The sequence below is a fragment of the Camelus ferus genome, chromosome 5 (genome assembly GCF_009834535.1).
Source record: "Camelus ferus isolate YT-003-E chromosome 5, BCGSAC_Cfer_1.0, whole genome shotgun sequence".
NCBI classification, from domain to species: domain Eukaryota; kingdom Metazoa; phylum Chordata; class Mammalia; order Artiodactyla; family Camelidae; genus Camelus; species Camelus ferus.
This window is the reverse complement of record NC_045700.1, coordinates 23,631,207-23,653,452: the sequence shown is the minus strand read 5'-3', so window position 1 is coordinate 23,653,452 and position 22,246 is coordinate 23,631,207. Positions and strand designations below refer to the sequence as shown.

The following is a 22,246-nucleotide window of genomic DNA, read 5'->3' as shown; positions in this document are numbered from 1 at the left end:
CTTTTCTGAAATTTAGATTATTTGGAATATCAAGATACTAAGATGTCCTCAAGATATTATTTTCAGACCATCTGCTTTCTTATTTCCCAGTCTCAAGTGCATGATAGATTTCTTCATTGTGAGGTTAACTGAGGCCAGTCCTCTTCCGCCTCCATCATTTCTTTTTCTCCTATGAGTCTGAGTCCCAAGTTCAAAGGGATATGTTAGGAGTGATATATTCAAGTTAATGACCCTCACATGTGTTTAACTTGGATTACATCTCCTCTAAAATCTCGCTCCTGTCTAATATGCGTAGATAAGAAAATTATTTAAAAATTGGAGCTCAACAACTGATGAAAGTGAATGAAAATTTCTCTCCTTGCTCTTCCATTTTGAAAGGAATTAAATCTTACGAAGTTGTCGATCCTTGTAACAGCCTGTTAGATGGCTATCTGCACAAGTTATCCATCGCAACACAAAGCATGATTCAATGGCTGTATGCATCTCAGGAAGGCATCAAGGCAGGCAATTTTAGGATTTAGTCTAGGTACACAGGTTATAATTTGGGGTAAAATTTGAGCAATAAATATATAACAAATTTTCTTATAAATGTTGGCCAAATATATATGATTTATTTTACTTTAAAATTATAGTACCTTTCATATTTTGATTATCTTACATGTCTGAATATATGTATCAGTATCCACTAACATTATTGTCAAATATACCTAAATTTCTTATTCTACTAATTGCAATTAACACTTGATATTTGCTACATGTTTGGGACATGCTAGCTGGGTCAATGTTTAAGTTTTTCTTTTAAAAATGTATATGTGAAATGGGTACATAATATTTGGCTTTTTATTTCTTCAATAAACCCCAACCTTATCATTACAGACTGAAGTTCTCTAACATTTAGCTGTATAAAGTGCTTCTAATATTTTTTAACAGAATAATAAAGGTAAACTACTACAGACAATGAAAAATAGAGTGGAGTCAGGTTATGGTATTCAGTAGTAAAGACACTGAACTCTTGGAAAATATAAGCTGAAGAAAACATGTATAAACAGATATTTCTTTCTTATAAACTTCTTTAAATTCCTCTGTGTTCTTTTCTTTACTGGGCTTTTCCCCTAAGCTACTATCAAATTACAAAAATACATTTTCATAAAACCTTTTTTTTTTTATTATGTAAGTGTTGTTGATTTGAGGAGAGGGAGAAAAGTTTTCTTATTTTTCTTTTGTGTGTGTGTGTTTTTTTCCCTGTGTGAGAAGAAAGTGTTCAGATCATCTTTTAAAAGAATGAAAACAATAATAACCGCTTCCAGGAGAATACGAAAGCAGAGAAGAGGCTTTGTTTGACTTATCTGTGATAATGCACTTTGGTGCTTCGGTTTTTGTGAGTTGAAGAAAGAGATGTACTCAACACTCTGGCCCTTCTGTTATGGCAGTTGATGATTCCTCTACAGCTTACTTAACCCCAGAGCCCAGGAAATAAGTACAGTTACCACCTTATGGAATGCTACTTAACTTGAAATGTTCCCTACAGAATAGAAACCCACGTCATCAAAATTTATCTCTGTTTCTCAGGAATGAATTCCTCAGTAGGCTTCTGAACATTTCTGTGCAATTTTAAAATTTAACTCAAGACTGCTTAGAAACAACTATGATATAAAAAGAAGGAAAAAATTCCCACACGAAGGGAGTTTGTTCACAAGAGTTCCTGTGAAAGAGCTGTGTCCTACGCCCATGTACGCTTTAATCATTCACTCTTCCAGCTGTTATCAATTTAAAACCAATGAAACTCCCACACTGAGTCCATTTGAGCAGTCAATTTTAATATCTCAAGGCATCTGTAGTTATTCTGAATTGGCTGCAAAAGCAGAACTAACAAGTTAAGCTCTAACCATAAGTCGACATCAGGCTGGTAAACCATACATCAAACACAGACAGTTAGTCAATACTCCAGTATGAAAAACCAACTAGCATTTTTAAGAAGAGCAATATATTCATAACATGTTTGGCAGTCTGGTTTGCATTGCTTCCTTGACGTCTGTGCGTTTACCTTTCTAGTCAACGGGCTGCTTCTCGCACTGGCAAAGCAACGTGTCTGAGGGAAAACTGGTCAGTCTTCCGATGTGTGGGTGATACTTTCAAATGAAAATGAAAGGAAATGGAGGAGTGTGCCTTTTGTGAATCAGAATCTAGACAGTGTCTTAATAGTTGCTTTTTGTAAGAAAACTCAACCATATGTTCTGGATCTTTGAGCACAGTTCCTACTTCAAATATTATGTCATTGTCAGGCCATGTGTCTCAATTTTGTGTTTGGAAAATATGGTTGCTTGAAATACCTCTTTCTCTCCCAGGAATGACTCCATGACAGGATTGTTGCCTCCCATAGAGAGAAGACAATGAAGAAGGAGGAGTATTCAAACAAGATCAAGGCAGTCATCACTTCAATCAAATTATTTCCAAATTTTGGGGGCTATGGGGACCGTGGGTGAGGGGGAGTGATGGGTGTTTATGACATATAGCTGTCTATTCCCAGAACTCTTTTATGTACTTTTATTTTATCTTCAAAAAGAAAGGACATATTAAAGAGAAATATCTAAGGAACAATGCTATATAAAGTTTATGTTTTCAGATCTGTTGCCCCAGAAAATGCTTTGATAAAACACACTTAGAGCAGTACAGTTGATTTCAAAGAAAAGTTGGGAGATCCGCCTCTTCACATTGCGATTTGACTGACACCGACAGACCGTCAATTATGACCATCCAAATTCTGATATGGCCCTTTGCCTCTTTTCCACAGAGAGAGAGAAAAACAGAATATGCTGGAACAGCACTTGTGCCACACAGAGATTTTTCTGATGACTACATTTTAAAGAAGTTGGTCAAATTTCAGTGTTACTAATCACGCAGGGTAACAAGTCAAAAGAAAGAGATATTTTTAAATTAAACAAAATACCTCTCTGTAAAACGATACAGTTCTTTTTTTCCTTTATCTTGAGAGTTTGTGGAATATCGTTGATTTATAATAGACGTGAATTTGAGGGGAAAGATTTGTAGGCCAAGCTGTCAGTGATGCTAAAGGAAATAAAAGAGCACTATCTTAATCTTAGGACATGTCAAAATTAATTGTTGATATTAATATTTCCTGTGCTTGCAGCAGTCCACACACCTGCTGATGTGGACCCTGAAGAGGAGATACTGGTTGGGAGAGCTGACAGGTAACCTCTCAAGAGGCACATTCAACATACATATAACGTGGACTCTCAAATCCCAGTCGTACCATGCATTCCTCCTTCTCAAGCACTATGAAAAATTGAGTTCATCTCACTACATACGAAGCATTTATTCACACATTTGTTCAAATTATCAATCTTCAGTTCAGGAAAAAAATTCTGTCTTTCCCCTCCATTATCCACCCTACGACAAGATGAAATCAACACCTCGTACTTTGTGTAAGCTGTGGAACTGTGAAAACTACAAGGGAGAAAGTGAAGTGCCAGCGCTGGCTTTGGATACAGTTCGTGCGGTCTGCGGAGGCCCTGAAAAGCTAACAAGAATTAAGCTGAAGAGTCTTCCACTGCCTGTGAGCTGGGTTTAGGAGTCATGAGGGAACGATGAGGTACCAGAACACCTGCTGGAGAACAGCAGGATATCAATAATAAATGCTAACCTTTACATAAGGGGATTCCTGAGAACACTGACGAGAGCCCTCATCTTTTCTTCTCTTCAGGTGGTTTCACAGAGGAAAGATTTAGAATGTGATTAGAGGACCGAACTGGTCATGGACCATCTCTCCAGAAGGCAGCAGCAGCAGCCTCCTGACACAGGAGGGAAATACCACATTAGCCTGACTTTTGGTCATCTGCAACTAGTTGAGGACGTGCTTCGGACGGCATATAAGCTTGGACTGATGCAATGTCAGGGATGGAAGGGGAGGTTCTGTACCCTTTCTGTAATCTACAGACACACACACACACACACACACACACACACACAATTTGAGGTAGAGCACAGAGTATGCTTAAAACACGGTTGAGAGTTACACCACGAAACAAAACCTGTCTCTACCGGTTAACTGTTTCCCTATTGGTGCCCATGCTCTATTTCTTCTTATTTTATGGAAACTTGTCAGTCTTCAAGCTGGAAGGCTTAAAGACAATATTTCAAACTAGCACCAGGATTAGACTAACCCTGTAGGATATGCCAAAAGTCTGGGCAATCTCTTAATGATAGACAGTCCATGGGATGAATAAAATCAGCATCTACTGCCAGGGAAAGGATTAATATGGGTTTTAAAGGCCATAGACTAAAAACAAAATGCCAGTATGCTGGTTTTGAATCAACTGGGTCTTAAACATTTTATAGCATTTAGCGTGGATATTATTAGGTATCCAGTTGCTTTAGTGCTAAAGCCTGACACTATCTGAAATATTCTTTTGCCTGAAAAAAGACAAAGATATTGAGAACTTGAATCAAAGGGAAAGTAATATAATTTAAAGGAAGAAAAAAGGAGAGTAATAGAAAAAAATTATCATTATTTGCAAATACACAAAATATATTGGGTTATAGGTAAAACCAGTTTAAAGACACTAAAAATCAAGTATATATAAGCCATCACAAATAACACGTTCTAACTAGTCCTGTGTAAAAAGGTCTCTTTCCATAAGAAAATAAATTCTTGAATCACTAGGACTAATTTATTATTCTGGCTTATTCTTTTTCCCCTTACCTAATTTGCTTCCATTTCTGGACCTCATTTTTCTTTTGTTGCTCCAAAGTTATTTTGCTTTTAATATCTCATAATATCAGGATCATTTCCTCCCTGGATAACAGGCTTTTAAAAGACATGGGCTTAACCTGCTACCCAGGTGCACTTTTTTCTCAACATTTGCCATCTTTCATGGTGACCTGTGTTTTATTATTGAACAAAAGCTAGCTATGTGGTACTCTATTACCAACACACTAGCTCCCAAGAGCCTTTAAATAACAGAAACTGCCTGGGAACTATAAATGTAGAGGAACCAGGAAGCTTATAGGCCAAGATAAAGCAGCTTAAGGTTGGCTATTAATTTTGGCTAATATTAAATCATGACATAGCTCACACGTAAGGATCACAGTTCAATTATGAACCATAAAGAAGTTTAAAGAAAAGAAGATTTACAAGATATTATTAAGCACATTAGTGCATATTGTGGACATTGTGAGAGAATTTCAGGCCCAAGCAATGATAAACCCATGCCCCAGTATATAAATTCAAATATAATTATTCTCAGACTAATACTGATAAAGTGGCAAAGTTGGAGTATATCTTTGCTCAAAGGTATATTGCAGTGTTGCTCATATATATTTTGCTTAAATTAACATGTGACAGGTAAGTTACTGTGTCATACATTAGTTCTAACAAATCATTTAAAAAATACTTTTCTCTTAATGATTTTGCAATTTATAAACGTAACTGTTGAAACTTTAGGGCTGATAACTTGTATCTGCAACTTGAATGGAAAATATTTCTTTACTTCTCAATGCAAATGACATATTTTACAAAAGTACTGTGATTTCAAAGACATTAGTTTCTTATATGACAGAAACCTTAAACAATTAATTGTGTCTGTGTGGGTAATTACTTAAACATTCCAGCAACTAGGTGACACCATGTAAGTGGGTGTGGATAGGAAAGAAAATAGCTCATGCCCATTTATGTATAGAGAGGACCATGATAAAAATTACCAAAAAAAGATAAATACGAGCCAACCACAATCATCTTTAGACTTGCACTGAAGTTAAGTGAGTTACTGCTGCCTTTCCTTGATACTTCCCTGGATTGATTTCTTTACCTTTAAAAGAATACTTGGGAAAATGGTTTCCTGGTATCTTCTTAGTCATAATTTTCTCCATAAACATAAGTAAGAAAAAGAAGAGGAAAAGAAAGGAAAGAAAGAAAGATGGAAAACAAGGAAGGAAATACAGAAGGAAGGAAGGAAAGGGGTTGCTAAATGCTGGGCACTGTGTGAGTCTCTCCATAAATTATTTCACTTAAATTTTATAATGTAAATTTCACATATCAAAAAGTCAGTACTCAAATATTAAGTTATGTAGCTGGTAAATGGCAGAATCCAGCTTTAAACTTAGCTTAGTCACCCTCTAAAGCTGCTATACTTTCAAATAAATGCAATTTTCCTAATTGTAAATGGAGCTGAAAATTCTCTATCATAAAAAAATCTATAAAGAGTATGTAAGTTTATCAAGAGTATATAAGGAATACTGTATCTTATGGAAATATTTGATGTTTGAGGCAGGTGTGGGAGTCCCTATAGATAACTCTACAGCAAAAACATATCATTAACAAGTTCTATCCATGTATACAGAGCTCCATCTTATCTTTGTGGAATCTCATTCTGTAATAAGAACGGACAATTGTGGCCCACCAGACCACTGAGTCAAGTCACTAATATGACAGAAACTGAATGAGACAAATATATGAATGAAAGGAACCTAGATGAAATTGATGATTCAAGGAACAGAATTTTTAATTTTAATTTAATTGTAAAATTAAAAAATAAAAACAAAAGTCCAAAACAGCAAATTTTAATATATATCCTTAGGAAAGTTAGAAAAAATATAATTTATTTTCTGTTTTCTCACTTATTCAATTAACTAATATTATTGAGTGCTAGGTGCCTCAATATCAGGAATGGGAGTAGCATGGTCAAACAAAATTTTTGCCCTCATAGCATATGAGAGAGTGAGGTATGCAAAAAAGAACAGAGAATAAGAAAGACATCTAGAAAATTGAAAATATAATTACTAAAGTAAAAATAAATTAATATAAAGGTGGAGGATAAAATTGAGAATTCTTTCAGAACATGAGAAAAATCAGTCCTGATATCTAATACTTACATCATACAGATCCCAGAAAATGAAACAGAGAAAACTTAGGGGAAGACTGTATTAACATAATAATAAAGAGAAAAAAATTCCTGAGGTGAAGTCACAATTCTTCAAGTTGAGTGCCAAGCAGAATAAATTTTTAAAATTCTGCCAACTATATACATTATGTCGATTACAGAAGGTCAAAATAAGGACAAAACTCTCAATGAGTCTGAAAGAAAAATATTCAAAGTAACAAGAGTAAGAATGGAAGCAGCAACTCTATGTTCCAGAGGCAATGAAATTTTATGCCTAACTAAACTATTGATCAAGTGTGTGGGTATACTGAGGATAGTTTTAGGTAGTCAAGGTCTTGTGTTTTATAAATGAGTTACTGGAGGTTGTTACATAGAGATAGAAGAGATTAAAGCAAGAAAGAAAAGGCCTGGGATTTGGAAGACAGTGAGCACAGCTCAGAAGTTCAGGGAAGGGATATCACAGGGTGATAAAGGTGAAGCCTAGAAAGCAACTAGTACAAATTGGAGTAGGATGATGGAAGGACTTCAGAAGATATTTTGGGGGAAAAAACAGGGAGTCGCAGACTAAAGTACATAGGCTGTTTAATTGAGAGGATTAAAGCCCTTGATGATGTAAAGGTCCATAAAGCAAGAAAAAAATACAACTCTGGGGGAAAAACATCTGTACAAGATATTCACAATCCAAAAATGTATCAAACTAAAAGAGAGCGTGATTATAAGCAAACGATGAAGCATAAGCTTTAAAAATAAGAACATTATAATCTGTGTGGCCCATAAGGCATAGTATTGGATGCCTTATGGATAAGTTAATCCAATCTAGCACATTACTTGATGAAATGTTCCATAATATTTACATGATCAACATAAAGTAAATGCTGATGACTGACTTTTTTCACATTTAGATTCAAAATATGGTAGGGGGTGTGGAATAGAAAACTAGACTGTGGTTTTGAAACAATATTAACTTACTAATATAACCTTCAAATGTAAAAGGAAGGAGAATCTTTTTCACCAGGATCAAGGAGCATTACTCTCTTAGAGTCATGGGTCATGATACTCTAAGGACAGAGATGAACATCTCATACTTGGTGCTGTGTTAAGCAACCTTACATAATCATAATTGTATGAATGCTTTTTTTTTGGTTTTTAACTTTTAGAGTCAACCTATGAATAAATCATAATTACAAAAAACAGTGAAGTAATATAAATTTTCGTGATGTAAAAGTAGATTCAATAGCAAAGGCAGAGGAGGTGAAAGGGGAAGAGGACACTAAATTTTTCATCTTGTCAATGAAGGCCTGGAGTCTCAATTTTCTATGGTTAGTAGAACAATAAATAGAGGTTTAAGTATGTTTCAGAGGAAGCCAATGGTCATGGCAAGACAAGCTGTATTTAAGTATTTGGGGAGGAGAAGGGCCAGGTTGATGGGGTCTAGTTCAACTGAGTCAGATTCATTATAGAATAAATTAGGTAATATAAATACATTATAATATTAAAGGTAAGAAAGATATCGACAAAAATCTATACCCCAAATAACAATAATGTAAGATATGGAGGCAACCACCAGAAGAACCACCAAGAGAAACCATCCCAAATGGTAAGGAGAAAAACTGGAACGAAGCAGGAAAACACTGGTTTTCATCATAAATCCTGGAGGCATACTAGTTAATCCTTAAACTAGTTGTTTCCTTTTAAATATACTGATTAAAAATAGATGTAGTACAGTATTACTATCAATTTCTGCTAATACCATCCAGTATGATTTTGTCCATATAAAGATGAATGAAGCCACTTTCTAAACATACAAGCCTCTCTAACTCTGTCATTTTGGTACACCTAAGGAAATACTCATTGCTCCTAAAAGATCAAACAATTGTTATCTTTTCTAAAAACTGTATTGCCAAGTGTTTTCTGTTCTTGGATGTCAATGCTGCTATTTGAAAGATTACATAAGGTAGTTTGGCTGGCGCTAGAGAGCTATTACCTCAGTTCCAAAAGCAAGTAGAAGATACGTACAAACACACCTACTGCCCTAAAGTGTACCCTCTAGCCTATAATTTACATATTAAACTGATTGGAGTTTTGTTTTCCATGAGAGGCTCAATGTAATAAACGCATACATTTGAAAAGTTCTTGCCATTCCTTTGGCAAATGTGAAAGCACCTGGAGAGACTGAAGGCTTTTCAGAAGCCACCACTGCCATGGTACAATGATTGTAACACCCACTGGAGCTATTACGATTTCTTTCCACTGGGTGATCATTCAGAACTATCTGCTGGCCCCTTTTTGGCATCACAATGTACCCTTCTTAATAGTCATATTAAAGAAATTAGGAAATGCAGCCCCATCAAGTGACTGTTTCCAGATCTAAAATCTAGCCAATGAAATCACATATTGGCCAGGTCTCCATGAATCCAAAAAGCAGGTTTTGAAGAAAGGGTTTGTGACTGAGTTTAGACTGTGTGATATTGGGGCAGTTTTCTTTTTACATAAAGTGCTTGTGAATATGGTTCTGCTGGGCATTTAAAGTCAATTAAACACAGCCTTTCCTGCCCTACAGTGAGGGCTCAATAAAGGCTGGGTGAATTCAGAGCTCAGGCTTCTCAACATGTTGGGAACAATATATAAGAGTAAACACTTTGAAAAGCGGTTGTGGTCCTGCCAAGCCCCTCCCAGGTATCTGGAAGCACACATATAAGACCCAAACCACCACACACAGCTATCCCAAATCTTGGTATGTTATTCTAGATGTGAAGAATTAGACGATTTAAAGAATTTGACACATATTCTTTGGACAAATGCACTGCAGAACAGATTTAAAGGCCACTATCCCTCTTTTCAAACAATTCTTCTCCTTGAAAGAGTTAAGTCATTTTACTTGGAGAAATTAACCATTTAACTGTTTATCATTCATTTATTTTACATATTTTTCGTAACCAATTAAAAACACTGATTTCATTGCTTTTTTCTAAGTCTTTGCCTTAGATATGCTAAGAAAATGGGCTTAAATTACTAAGTTTGATTGAGCCTGCATTTTCAAAAAATTGGTTTAATGCTTTTTACTCAGTTAAAAAAATCTTAGAAAAAGCCTTACAAAAAATTCACAGTTAAAACTGAAACAAGCCCAAGAAGTGACTATATTTGCATAACTTGATCTGTATTTGGAAGAAAATTCCACTAAAGACAGCAATGGAAGCTTATCAAATCAGAATTTCACATAGATTTTCCATAGCCCTACTAATGAATACTGACTCACTGGTCAGCTATGGTGAAAATTTAATGGAGCTTCTAAGATAGGAAATGTACCATCGGAGTGTGTTCAGTGGTTCCATTACATCAGTATGAAAACTGCATTAGGCATCCAGTTTCTCTGCTGTTTTCTGAGACCAATTCTAGAGCACTATGGTTATTAATTCTTTAGCATTTTGATTGGGACCACTGAATTAAAACCCCTTTTATTTTGCCACAGTCATGAAAGGTTTCGACTTTATGTCAAGTTGAGATTGTTTGGGCTACTAATCTGGTTTTGTATTTTGTCAAGATGGCAGGTAACATGCTACTGAATCTTTTCTAAGAAAATGACAATCTATGGGATAAATTCTAAGGTAGAATTGAAGGTGCCATATATCATTATATGAAATTGGGTCTGTAGAGGAACTAAGACTGTCAGTGGCACTGAAAAGGACATCTTCAGAGAGTGAAAGTCTGAGGTAAGACTGATCTAAAGCAGGTGTTAGGTCTACCCACAAATGCTCACATTCTAAGAATTTTCCACTCTATTAGTGATATGCATGCTTAGGTTTCATAACATTTCACCTTCCACGATTGGTTCAGAATGTTAAATGATTTTTGTGATATGTTCACCTCTTTGAAAATGGACTGAAATTGACAGGCCAAACAATTATTGTAAACTATTTAAATAATTCTCATATACTAAGTGGTACTGAAAATATTAAGATCTGCTTTGCCCTGTTTCTGCGAAATAGTTGTGTATTAAATCATCTTTTGGTTTCTTTAAGGATCAGTCTTTCAAATTTGTCCTCAAAGTTTACTTTAAGACTGTTTTAGCCCAGTTTCAAATTCTTTCTTAAATGTAATTTAAAAAATATATCCATCAGTTAGAAAATTTGAAAACCAGGGAGAGTAACATACTTGATGTTTATGTCTTCTTCTTAGGACGATACTACATTTTGCCTGTGTGATCTATGAAGTGATTTCCAGTTAGAGAAATCTATAATCACTGGTTTTATCTATCTATTCTTTCATCTATCTGATACACTAACAGTAGTAACAACAGTAATGAATAATAGTATTAATAATAGCAGAGAACATTTATTGAATACCTGTGTTCCAGAAACTCTGCTAAATCCTTTACATGGATTATCTCATTTTTTTTCTTTCAATGGACCTCTGAATGGTGAGTATAAATATCCCCATTTAACAGAAGAAATACCTGAGGCTTAGAGAGATAATAACTTGTTCAATGTCAGTATTAGCGAGTGGTAAAACCAAGGTACAAACTCCAATTATAGTCTAATGCCAGAGTCTGCTTTTCTATTCTGGTAGCTGGGTTGGTCTACAATATTTTATTATTTACTTCAGATATATTTTCAAAAGTACCTACTTATTTCAGTTTAGATTGATTTCTTGGTCCTTCAGCTCTCAAATCTATACATTTTCATGACACTAGTTTGTCTTGGACTTTCTTCTGGCACTTACCTCAGACCTTATGACTAGGTGATCTGATAACTTATTATCCAATCAGAACACATCTGAGAGTGAAAAGGTCTGCTGTTATTAAGTATGCTGGGACAAGAGGTTTGTCCAGGCACATGGGGACACGGGGTCATTCTGATGGGCCACTAGGGTATTTCTTTCCTGCTCCTAGTCCAGAGCCCAGGTCCTCTGAGGTCAAAACTAGGTTTTTTTTTTCAATGATCCTATGCTACAACCTTTATTTTCTCAAGATTAGTTTTCTGGACAACTATTTTTTCCTCTGTTATAGAGCAGAACATTTAATAAGGAACCTAAAATAATAAAATATCCCAATACCCTTTGGAGCTGAATAACTATGGACACAGAGGCACATTCATTTATCATTGTTACAGTAAAAGTATAAAATGTTCTATACCTTTAATAAGTCCTTTTTCTTGCAGAGTTTTCAGGGAAGGCCTTCGGGTAATAAACTTCTTTAATCTGCTTTTAACTCGTTTTTTGTCGCTTGTATCAGAAGCACTATGTTGCAGTCTAAACACTGAAAATTAAAAAAAAAAAGTCAGAAGCTTTCAGTAAATTTTTTCCTTTATGATTATTACTTTATGCAAATATGAATAGAAAACAGAAGTTATGGAAGAACTACCTGAATTAATAGCTCAGGCCCTTCTGTTTAGATAAGGCATAGGAGTAAAAATTTGCCCATATGAAAATATTAGCTCTGTTGCAACATGAATGTGTAATGAGAATGTAGTTAGCTCCATATATTCACAATTTATTTTCACATTCATTCCCTCATACTTACCATGCTAACCTTTATCTGGATAATTTCACTTATCTGTATCCATATACAAAATTGTAGAAAAGAAAAATTCATCTAAATTGGAGGTGGGGGAGCTCTTTAGAATCGTTCATTTCAATTAATTATGATTATATACTGTCTGCAGGAAATTTAGGCATTTTCAAAGGTCCTGGCTGCCCAAATAATTTTGGCAATCTTCTTTATTAAGTTAACCCAAAGTGATTTCTTTTTCTGTAGCAGATACTTCTTACTCTCCTTATTGATGTGAAATTACCACTAGGTGAAATTCTGTAACACATACTGCCTCAAATTTTGCCATGTCTTCATCAGACTCTCATCCTCAGCTTCCCATCCTCACTGCCAATTTCAAAGTTAGGTGTGTGCCAAATTCATTTCCTAAGCAAATGTTTGCTGAATGTCCGCTGATTATCAGATGCCATGCTAAAGGCTATGAATTCGATGATGAACATTATACTTAAGCTCCATGCCTTCATTAAGCATAGTCTAAATACATTCAAGGTATCTTATTATTAATGATTTTATTAACAGAGTTATTAATAATGATCATTATTATTAATGATTCATGAAATGATAGGAATTTATCATCTCTATGACATGAGATACAGATCTTAATTGGGCCCTTCACTATCTTAACCCAATTTCTGACGTCATGTGAGGACCTGGGGCACTTAACTAAGAATGTAGAGGTTCTTTTCCTTTCAAATCATATTTTGGAATAAGCCAGTCATTCAATTGGGTTAATAATAATATGAGTAAAATATATTGAGACCTTCCTATGTGCTTCATACTCTCTTAAGCATCTAACATGATTTGACTTAATTCTACTGCAATGTAAACTCCACGTGGGCAGGGATTTTTATCTATTTTTATAAATGTTCTTACTTAATGTGTCCCTAATACCTCAAACATTATTTAGCCTATAGTAAGTGTTAAGTTAATATTTGTTGAATCGAATCTCAGAATGACCTTTTAAAGTACATAAACTAATTCTGCCCATTTTAGAGATGAAGAAGCTGAGTCAAAGAGGTGAAGTAACTCGTCTCAGGTTAAGTCTGGATATGGGCCCAGTCTCAAAGGGTTTTTATCTAGTATTCTAATGTATTGGATTATTGGCAAAAGAATGGAAGGGGGAGACAAACAAAAATATCAGGAGCTCAGTCAGTCATTTACAGTAGAATGGTTTTAATCAACTAAAATTTTTTAAGTAGCTATTGGGTGCAAAATATTTTGCTAAGATATAGTTGTAGGAGAGCTAGACTTGAGCCATTCTATCCCTTCCTAAGGAAAACAGAAGGAAAAAAGAGAGACTTAGGAGGGAACTGTAGCTGGAAGAAAATAAATTGCCTGAATTAGAGGATCTGAAGTCAAATTTTCCTGGTGGGGTCTCCAAGGAACCCACAGAAGTGCCTGAGGGAGAGTGTCTGCTTTAAAAAGCCTGCCAGGCCCAGAGTGTGAGAAGCCTTCTTATAACTGGTCAAATAAGGACATTTTTTCAACCTCCTTCCTCTAGCTTTGACCACAAAGTAGTTGCAAACTTGTGTTAGCAAAATGGGGAGTTGCGGTGAAGTGTGAGTCTAAGGAAGGGAAGAGGAAAACATCCTGCCCTCCTCCCAGCTAAGAGTAGGGTGGAGTTTTAATTTTAAATTAAGTTCAAAGTTTTGATGATCACATGGGATTATGCACTATTGAATACTGAACTGAGATAGTACTTGCCATTTAACGGGCCATAATATTTTATATTACCTCAAAGCAAGATTCTCGACCTTGGCACTATTTACATTTTAGGCCAGATAATTTTTGTGTGTGTGTAGGGGGTTGTCCTGTGTAGGATGAGAAGGACGCTGAGAAGCCTCTCTGGCCTTTCCCCACAATAGGTCAATAGTACCCTTTCCTCAGTTGTGACAATCAAAAATGTCTCCAGACATTGCCAAGTGTCTCCTGGAAGGATGGGGGTAAGTGCTCCCTGCTAAGAATCACTCCCTTAAACTGAAGGAAAATGTATAGGACCTGCTTAAGTTCTCATTTATTGGTAGTGAAAGGGCTACTCACACACTAACAAAATGTAAAGGGACTGTGAAAAGCAAAAAAAAAAAAGTATTATTTTAATGATGTATCTCTCTACAAATAGCATATCTATATAAAAAATACAAATCTGATCTATCATCTATCTACTATCTATTTATTAAATGAATTGGTTAAGAAAGTACAACCACTATCATGTGAAGCAGTCAATGGGTCTGTCACTTGAAAAGGCTGGGAACCACTGCGGTAGACCAGAGCTTCCCAGCTATTACATGTGAAGATGCTTACGTGGTCTGAGAGTTATGGGTACCCTCAGCACTCAGAGCAATGGAGATGGAGCAGCCTGAGCCCCTGGGAAGTTGCTGTTGGCTAAGAGAGTCTTATCTATTTACTCTGGTGGGCTACACAAATATTTTTATATATATATTTTTGTACATCTGAAGTTAAAAAGGTTTGAGGGGCACTGCTTTAGACCTGTGCTAAGCAGTGTGGTAGTCACCAGTCACCCACGGCTATCGAGTATTTGAAATGCAGCTCATGCCCTAGGTTGAAATAATAATGTTTTGGATATTTTTGTTAACTAAAATATATTATTAAAATTAACATATTATTAAAACTTATTTCTTGTTACTTTTTAAAATGTGGCTACTAGAAGGTTTCAAATTACACACATGGCTCCTGTAGTTCTGGACAGGGCTGTTAGGTGATAAAAAAAATAAACACGAATTGACTACCTATTGCATACATGGAGTGCTGGATTTAACTGTTGTGGATAAAAATGCATATGGCCTATGCAGTAATAATACAGCATGGTAAGGAGTATGAGGTATAAGAGCCTAAGGGGCCTCAGAGGAGGAACTCATGTCATTTTGGAGGAACAGCAAGTGCCTTTAGAACCCACGCATGCTGCAAGTGCTTTTACAGGACCACGTGCATCAGGCATCAACTGATTCAAAACTGTATGACTGAAAAAGGCATTCCGAGCACCTTAATATACTGTGCTTACATGGTATCCTACCCCCTTTCATCTGGGGCCAGCTGTATATGATCTGTGCTAACTGGTAACTGTGTCAAAGCCCCACGGGTCTGGGTTTCCAGCACTGGATGCTAAAGGAATACTTAACATCCTTCAGAAAAAATCGGCCTCAGGGTAATTCTGGTCTCAAGTCTGCCCTTTTCAATAATATGGAATAATCAATCTAAATTTTCACAGGTTACCAAAGGTAATATTTTCTATTCCCTGTCTCACCTCAAAATCTTGTCATTTTCCATGACAGAATGCCAAGAAACACAGGACCAAAAGAGGGATTTTTTTTTCTTTTTTTTTTTGCCGTTTAGGGACTAGTAAAAATGATGTGATTAAAACGTACTTTGCAATTTAAAACACATACAGACAGTATAAATGTGAAATTGTGAAAATAATTATATACCGAGTTATATCTTTTTGGAACCTGTTAGGTACTCTGTTGATAGTACTCTTAATTAGAGAGATATATATGTATATTATATTGTTTTCAGTACCACCATCTGGCTCCACATGTGAGAAATGTGTGTGAGGTACACTGGTTTTTCAAAGAAAATGAAAGTATATTTTTAAATGCTTTATCTTGTTTCCTTCTCATACATACTGAGAAACTAGCAGTCTTGGATATGATTACACAGTTTTTAGCATAGCCAAACTCTCCAAAGTCGCCTCTAATGATGACTTTCCTGGAGACAGACTAGAGCATCAACTTCCATTTCCTGATGCCATAAATAATCGTCCTCAGATGACAAGTCAAATTACAAGGCCTTTGCCATCATTCATTCTGCTCATTTTGTCCTAAGAGGAGTTATGCAGAAGTTAAAGTCAATAGATGACTATAATATACGGCATACTTTTTATTAACCAAATAACTTGAAAGCACTATAAATACAAACTAAAAATGTAAAAAGCACATGGCTATAAAGCAAAGTCCATCATTGGGCCCCTATAAACAGCAGTGAAAGTCTTTGAATATTGTGGTTTACAAATCTGATTTTAACAGCCAAACTTATAAAACAGTTTACGCTTTTCTGTTGTCAAGGGAGAAAAACTTGCCAAATTGTTCATTTTAAGTAAATACAACATAACCAATTAAGGAAAGCAAAATTTAAACACATGCCTATGATAATCAGGACATAGTTTGCTTCTGATTTCACTACTGATTTTAACAGAACAGTGTTCCTTCCACTTTCCCACAGCACCCAAGTGACCCCACACATACTTTTAGAAACTTGTAATCACACAGTGCAAATAAAAGGACACTTTACTGGAAAATACACAGTGTGGTACAATAATCCATCATTTATGAAAAATAGAATTCAGCCTTTTCTTTTTCCTCAGAGATTCAACTACTTTTTGAGGGTGAAAGCTTACTGCAATTTAAAGATTTATGTTAAGCCAATGAGCAGTTTTTTCTTCTGTTGCCATTTAAACTTTTTATTCAAAAAAGAAAAGAGACTAAAGAGATACTGGTTTAAATTCCAAAATATTTAATCTGATTTACCGAGGAATCACTCTTAATTCTACATATTTTCACCTTCACGAAAAGTTAACCTGAATTGGATTAGCTTTCCAGGTATTCTGAAATTTACTTTTATTTCCTTTACCCTCTCTTTTCCCCACTGATGAGTGATCTTTTCTTTCAAGCCCAAACAAATGGAATATTTTTCAAAGCCTAAGAATTTTGAATAGCAATATGCAATTTAAGTCTCCACACTCATAGGGCAAAGGCATTAGTTTAAGCACCATTCTTAACCGGTGGAGAGATTTAATTGGTGTTAAAAGCTGCTCATACCAGAGAATAGTTAGGATCCTAGGCTTTTCAAGATGATCTTCAATAAATATCATAGCATGCAAGAATGGGCATTAACCCAGCACAAGGTTTATACCTGACAGCCATTATGGTGTTAAAAACACCTCTAGAGGTAGGAATGCTTATTGTGCCAGGTGCCCTTTGCATATTGATTTTCTAGCTTTATTAACAGGAGGGGGAACAACACAATTTGGATGATGCATCTCCATTCTATTCAAGGATGGGAACCACAAGAGAAAACCCTCAAATCTTCCAGAATCCAACAGTTTGGATAATACGATCCAGAATTGTGCATCTGCCAGGATTTTTCTTGCTGGGGACTTTATTTTGAAATATCCCTTTTTCCTGCCAAACTGCTGTTCTCGCGGTATTCCCATGTTAAAATCACATGTTGTTATTATTATTTTTTTTTTCACTTGGAAATGCTGGGAGGGCTAACGTTTCAGAAACGTTGCTAAAGGAAAGTAGCGTCATTACCCTTTAGAAATGCTATTACAGACAACTTGCCAGGCTACTTTTTGTCACCGTGTCGGTGAGGTTTTACATGGGGATCAACATCAGGTGTACATAAGACGGTTGTGTGAGCAGCTAAGAGCTCCCCACACAGATTGTCTAGGAGGATGTTCAGAGCAAAGCTGTCGGCAATTGCTTAGTGCAATCATCATACCACACTGCATTGTTCAGAGAGGGAGATCCAGAAAGAAATGACAAAACAGGGTTATATCAGGCTCTTAATCCCCAGAGATTCAAACACTTCTCAAACCATGACACGGATTACATAACAAAGTACTGATTGTCTCCTCTTGTATATTCCAATACGATCTTCTTGTATTCGAAATTACCCTGTTGTACCACTGTCTAAATTACTGAAACAAGAGCACCTTACCCAAAATTGAGAAATAAAGTTCATTAAATTTCTTTTCAGCCTCCTGCCTGATTCCTTTCCAGGCACACACATTTGCCCTAGTTCATTAGGCTGTAATAAATATGGCTTTGCTCTTCCAGAGCGGGTTTTAGAGCTCGAAAAAGTTTGCACATAACTCCCTGTGTCAGAGTGGGCAGAAAGTGTAAGTTTGAGCTTAATGTGCTGTTGGTCATTTAATATCTCTTTTTTTCACATGCTCAATGTAAACAGACGTCATAATTTCAACCCCTTGAGAAACTATGTTATTGAAACTTTAAGTGACTTACTTGAAACACAAATCATGATTAAATCTGGAAATAATTGGAAAAGGGAATGCAGGGCATTTTAACAGCAGTGCTTTGTTTTAACCACTTAATTCCCACTTAAACACTGCAGAAATACAAAATAAATAATCAGTTGGGAACAGAAGGATATGGATACATTATCTCTCCAATGATTCGTATTTATGTTATCTACCCATCTAAAGAGAAGTGAGAATCCATACAATGAAAAATGTTTACTTTTACACTAAATTACCTAGTTCAAGTAGACAAATCTAACCACATTTTTATATTTTCAATGTCAATAAAGAGTTGTCAGTTTACTGTCATGGTCCTGTTATTCAACCGTATGGAAACGCCACGGTTGCTTTTTCCAGTAATGTGTAAATTCTTCATTGTCTTTTCATGCACAGCTTTGAGTTACTTAAAGGATAACTTGTATGATGCTTATGATGAGGATGACAGCCTCAAAACTGTACTGCAAATACTGAGTAATTTCATTATTTTCTTTCAATTCTAAGTCTATCTGGTTTCTTTCTCTGAGCCAAAGTTGCAAAAGATTTTTGTATCAAAGGTTATGGAAATACTACATATTCACCAAAAAAAAAAAAAAAGGAAAGAAGAGAAAATAATCCTAAATTGCAAAAACCTATGGTGTGTGTAGAGATATATGCTTGAGTGCTGTTCAAAACTTTGATAAATTTGCTATTAAAGTAAGGGGTTCCTGAGATAAGGCAGTAGCTGATTTTGAAAGCAAAATTACTAGAAAAAAGAAAGAAAGAAAAAATAATATAGGGCATTAATCCAGACAAAGAGCACCATGAAGTAGAAATATATTTTCCATGAGGAAGGGCAGTATATTAAATACAGGAATGAGTTCTTTCTTAGTGATAGAAAACAGGCCACAGCCAAATCAAATGAGAAGAGCCTTATACATGAATGTGAACACTGATCCACAAACAAAGAACAGTAACAACAACAACAAAAGTAAGAGTTGTAGGCATAGAAGTTCCCCCTATAGAGGTAACAGCATGACAAAATTCTAGGAAACACTTAGATTTCTGCGAAAAAAAGTCAAGTTAGAGAAAGAAATAATATTCATATTTAAGAGTATCAGACAATTTCCATGCTGATTTTACATACTGACTCAGATACTACACCATGCTTAGCAGTATTTGAACTGGGTGGTGGTACTTAAATCTTCTCTCAATATAGACATAAAAAGAGAGTGCTATCACTACATATTTTGTGTGAGTGTGTATGTATTTGTACCTTTGTGAAAATATGCGTACAGATACTGTATTCTCACTGGGTATAGAGGGGAGTAATATGGGATAACTTGGAAGCTTTTTCTTTAATCTCTAAACTCTCGGCTCTAAGTGTGATCAAGAATATGCCACAATGTATCCTTAATTTTTCAAACATAAAATCTGGACCAGGAAAGAAAAATTTATATTACAGTCATAGGTAGTTTGAGAAATGCCTAAGCCAAAAAATCAATGTTTGAGAGGAAGTGGTAAAGTATTTATTTAGATTGTGAGAAAAGTTAAATAAATATGTATATTTAACTTTTTCATAATCTAAGTATTATAATTATAACAATTATATATATACAATTACATATAGTAATATCTATAGTATTAATTCTTTTAAAGCAGTCTCAATCTCTGCTTTGCCAATTTGATCATCCTAACATTGCATGTATTACTAATAATGTTCTCAGGGTACTTGTGATGTGAAAAGGAACTGTACTAAGAATGTTACATCTCATTTAATCCTTATAATCATTCAATGTGATAGATTCTCTCATTGATGCCCATTATGAAGATTAGGAATCTGAGAGGTTAAGTCAAGTAGCAAATAGTGGCCAGGCCAGAAATCAGATGCAGGGCTGTCTAATTTTGAGACCCTGAGCATTCCTAACCTGTCTCACTGCCTACCTCTCCATCTGTTTGGCGATGCTGTCAAAGTTCTAAGGACGTAGAGAGACGGCAGTAACCTCCCACTGCAGTCAAGTACTTCCAATCTAAGGTCCTACCTAAATCACCTGCTTTAGGTGAACTGCTGACTGAAAAGTACTCTAGGTGGTATGTATTGTCGTAGATCTAAAAGAAAATGAGTTGCCTTAGGTGAGATTAGTGAATCACAGGACAGCAACAGAGTTGACAGCTGAATACTTTCTGGACCTACAGTCAGAACAGCTGACGATGGCTTCTAGGTTGCACAGAGCTATAACTACTATGAACAAGAATGAACTCTTCAGGTACTGGGCAGAAGGTGAGTATGAGAATCACTCACTTGCTCCAGGTGGCTGTATGTAGCAAGACAAGAATGAATACAGAAAGAGAGATGTAAGGTGCAGCGGGCTTTCTTTTAAACACAAATGCCTAGTGACCTAGCCGGTTCTCTCAATTCCCTAGTTCTTCTTCTCGACTCCTGTCATCACACAATCTTTTTTCAAAGACAGAAGATGCACACTGAGCCCATAGTAGTATAAGCACATACGTTCACTTCTACAAACTCTTCTTTCAGCCCAGCCAAGAATCTCATTCTTCTCTGTGCCCAACCACAGAGTCTGCTTGTATTAGTCCTGGCTGCTTCATAGGAGTAAGAGTTTAGGATCAGCATTTAGAGGGAAAGCAGATAAGAACCACTAATACGTGGCCTCCTGCCAACAGCTAATGCTGTTTCTTTTCAAAAACTGTGTGCTCTCATGCGTTTCTTCTCTCTTTTTTAAATACTACAAAAATTTTTTGAATTTCAACTCTCTCACCTAACAGAGGTAGGATCTTGCTTAAGCAATGCAAGTTCTTTTTGCCTCCATTTTCTCATCTGTTAAGTGGGGTTGACAATATTCCGAAGGATAGTAGTGTCAATTAAATGCCCCAATATATGCAAAACACCCAGCACAATATCCAGTGTATAATAAGTATTCAATAAAAACTAACAATTATGAATTGTGAGGTTATGATAGATATTTTGCATACCAGTCACAGTTGTAATAATAAGTAAACAGAATAGATGGTATTAAAAGTGCACCCTTGACCCTCCACCTCAGTGCCTCTCATTTTTTCAGCATTTACTGGGTAATTACCATGTATCTGGTATTATTAGATTATGCCTTTAGCTGTTGCATAAATTAAACATATATATTAATTTATATAAAATTAAATATGTATTAATATAGATATAAATTTTAATTGACTGCTACTTGGCTCTCAGTTAAAAAAAATCTTGTATACAACCAAGAGTTTATCTGTGATTAATTTCTGCCAGGTAGAATGTATTTCAAGACTTTGAACATGTGTTGAAATCATTGGGTTTTAAAGAACTATCCATTAAAGACTTTCTGAACTGTGACAATGGATATTGACAGTGCTTGTCAGACTAAACCACTATTGATTGGCTCACATCATGTGTATAGCAAAACCAATTTCTTTCAAGTGCTTCTTCCTAACTGAAATACATTATTGCAGCCTTCCTCTCTGTTTGTTATAACACCAAAGCTCATCGCATGTAACACATCCCGCAAAAAGATTTCACGATGAACAAAGCAGCCGACTATAACACAGAGAGAAGTGAAGGCACTCAGCAATCCAAATACTCCTGTGCTGTAAAGTTGCTTTCCCTTTGGAAAATATCGATCTCTTGCAGAGTCTTGTTTTTATTTTACAATGCTCTTGAATATGGAAAGATCATGGACTTAAAAGAGCTTTGCTATTGTTCAACAATCCTGTGACTCTCACGGTTTCTACCCCTGAATGAAACTA

The 22,246-nt window shown here is 35.7% G+C and overlaps 1 protein-coding gene across 3 annotated transcripts in view; it reads right to left on the bottom strand.

Moving 5' to 3' along the window:
- Positions 1-22,246, bottom strand: part of ARHGAP15 (Rho GTPase activating protein 15) — a 574,294-nt gene that overhangs the window by 224,919 nt on the left and 327,129 nt on the right. For all 3 annotated transcript variants that reach the window (XM_006191397.2, XM_032479387.1, XM_032479386.1), the window contains exon 9: positions 12,028-12,150. In XM_006191397.2, the coding sequence (XP_006191459.1) occupies positions 12,028-12,150 (123 nt within the window). The remainder of the gene's footprint in view (positions 1-12,027; positions 12,151-22,246) is intronic.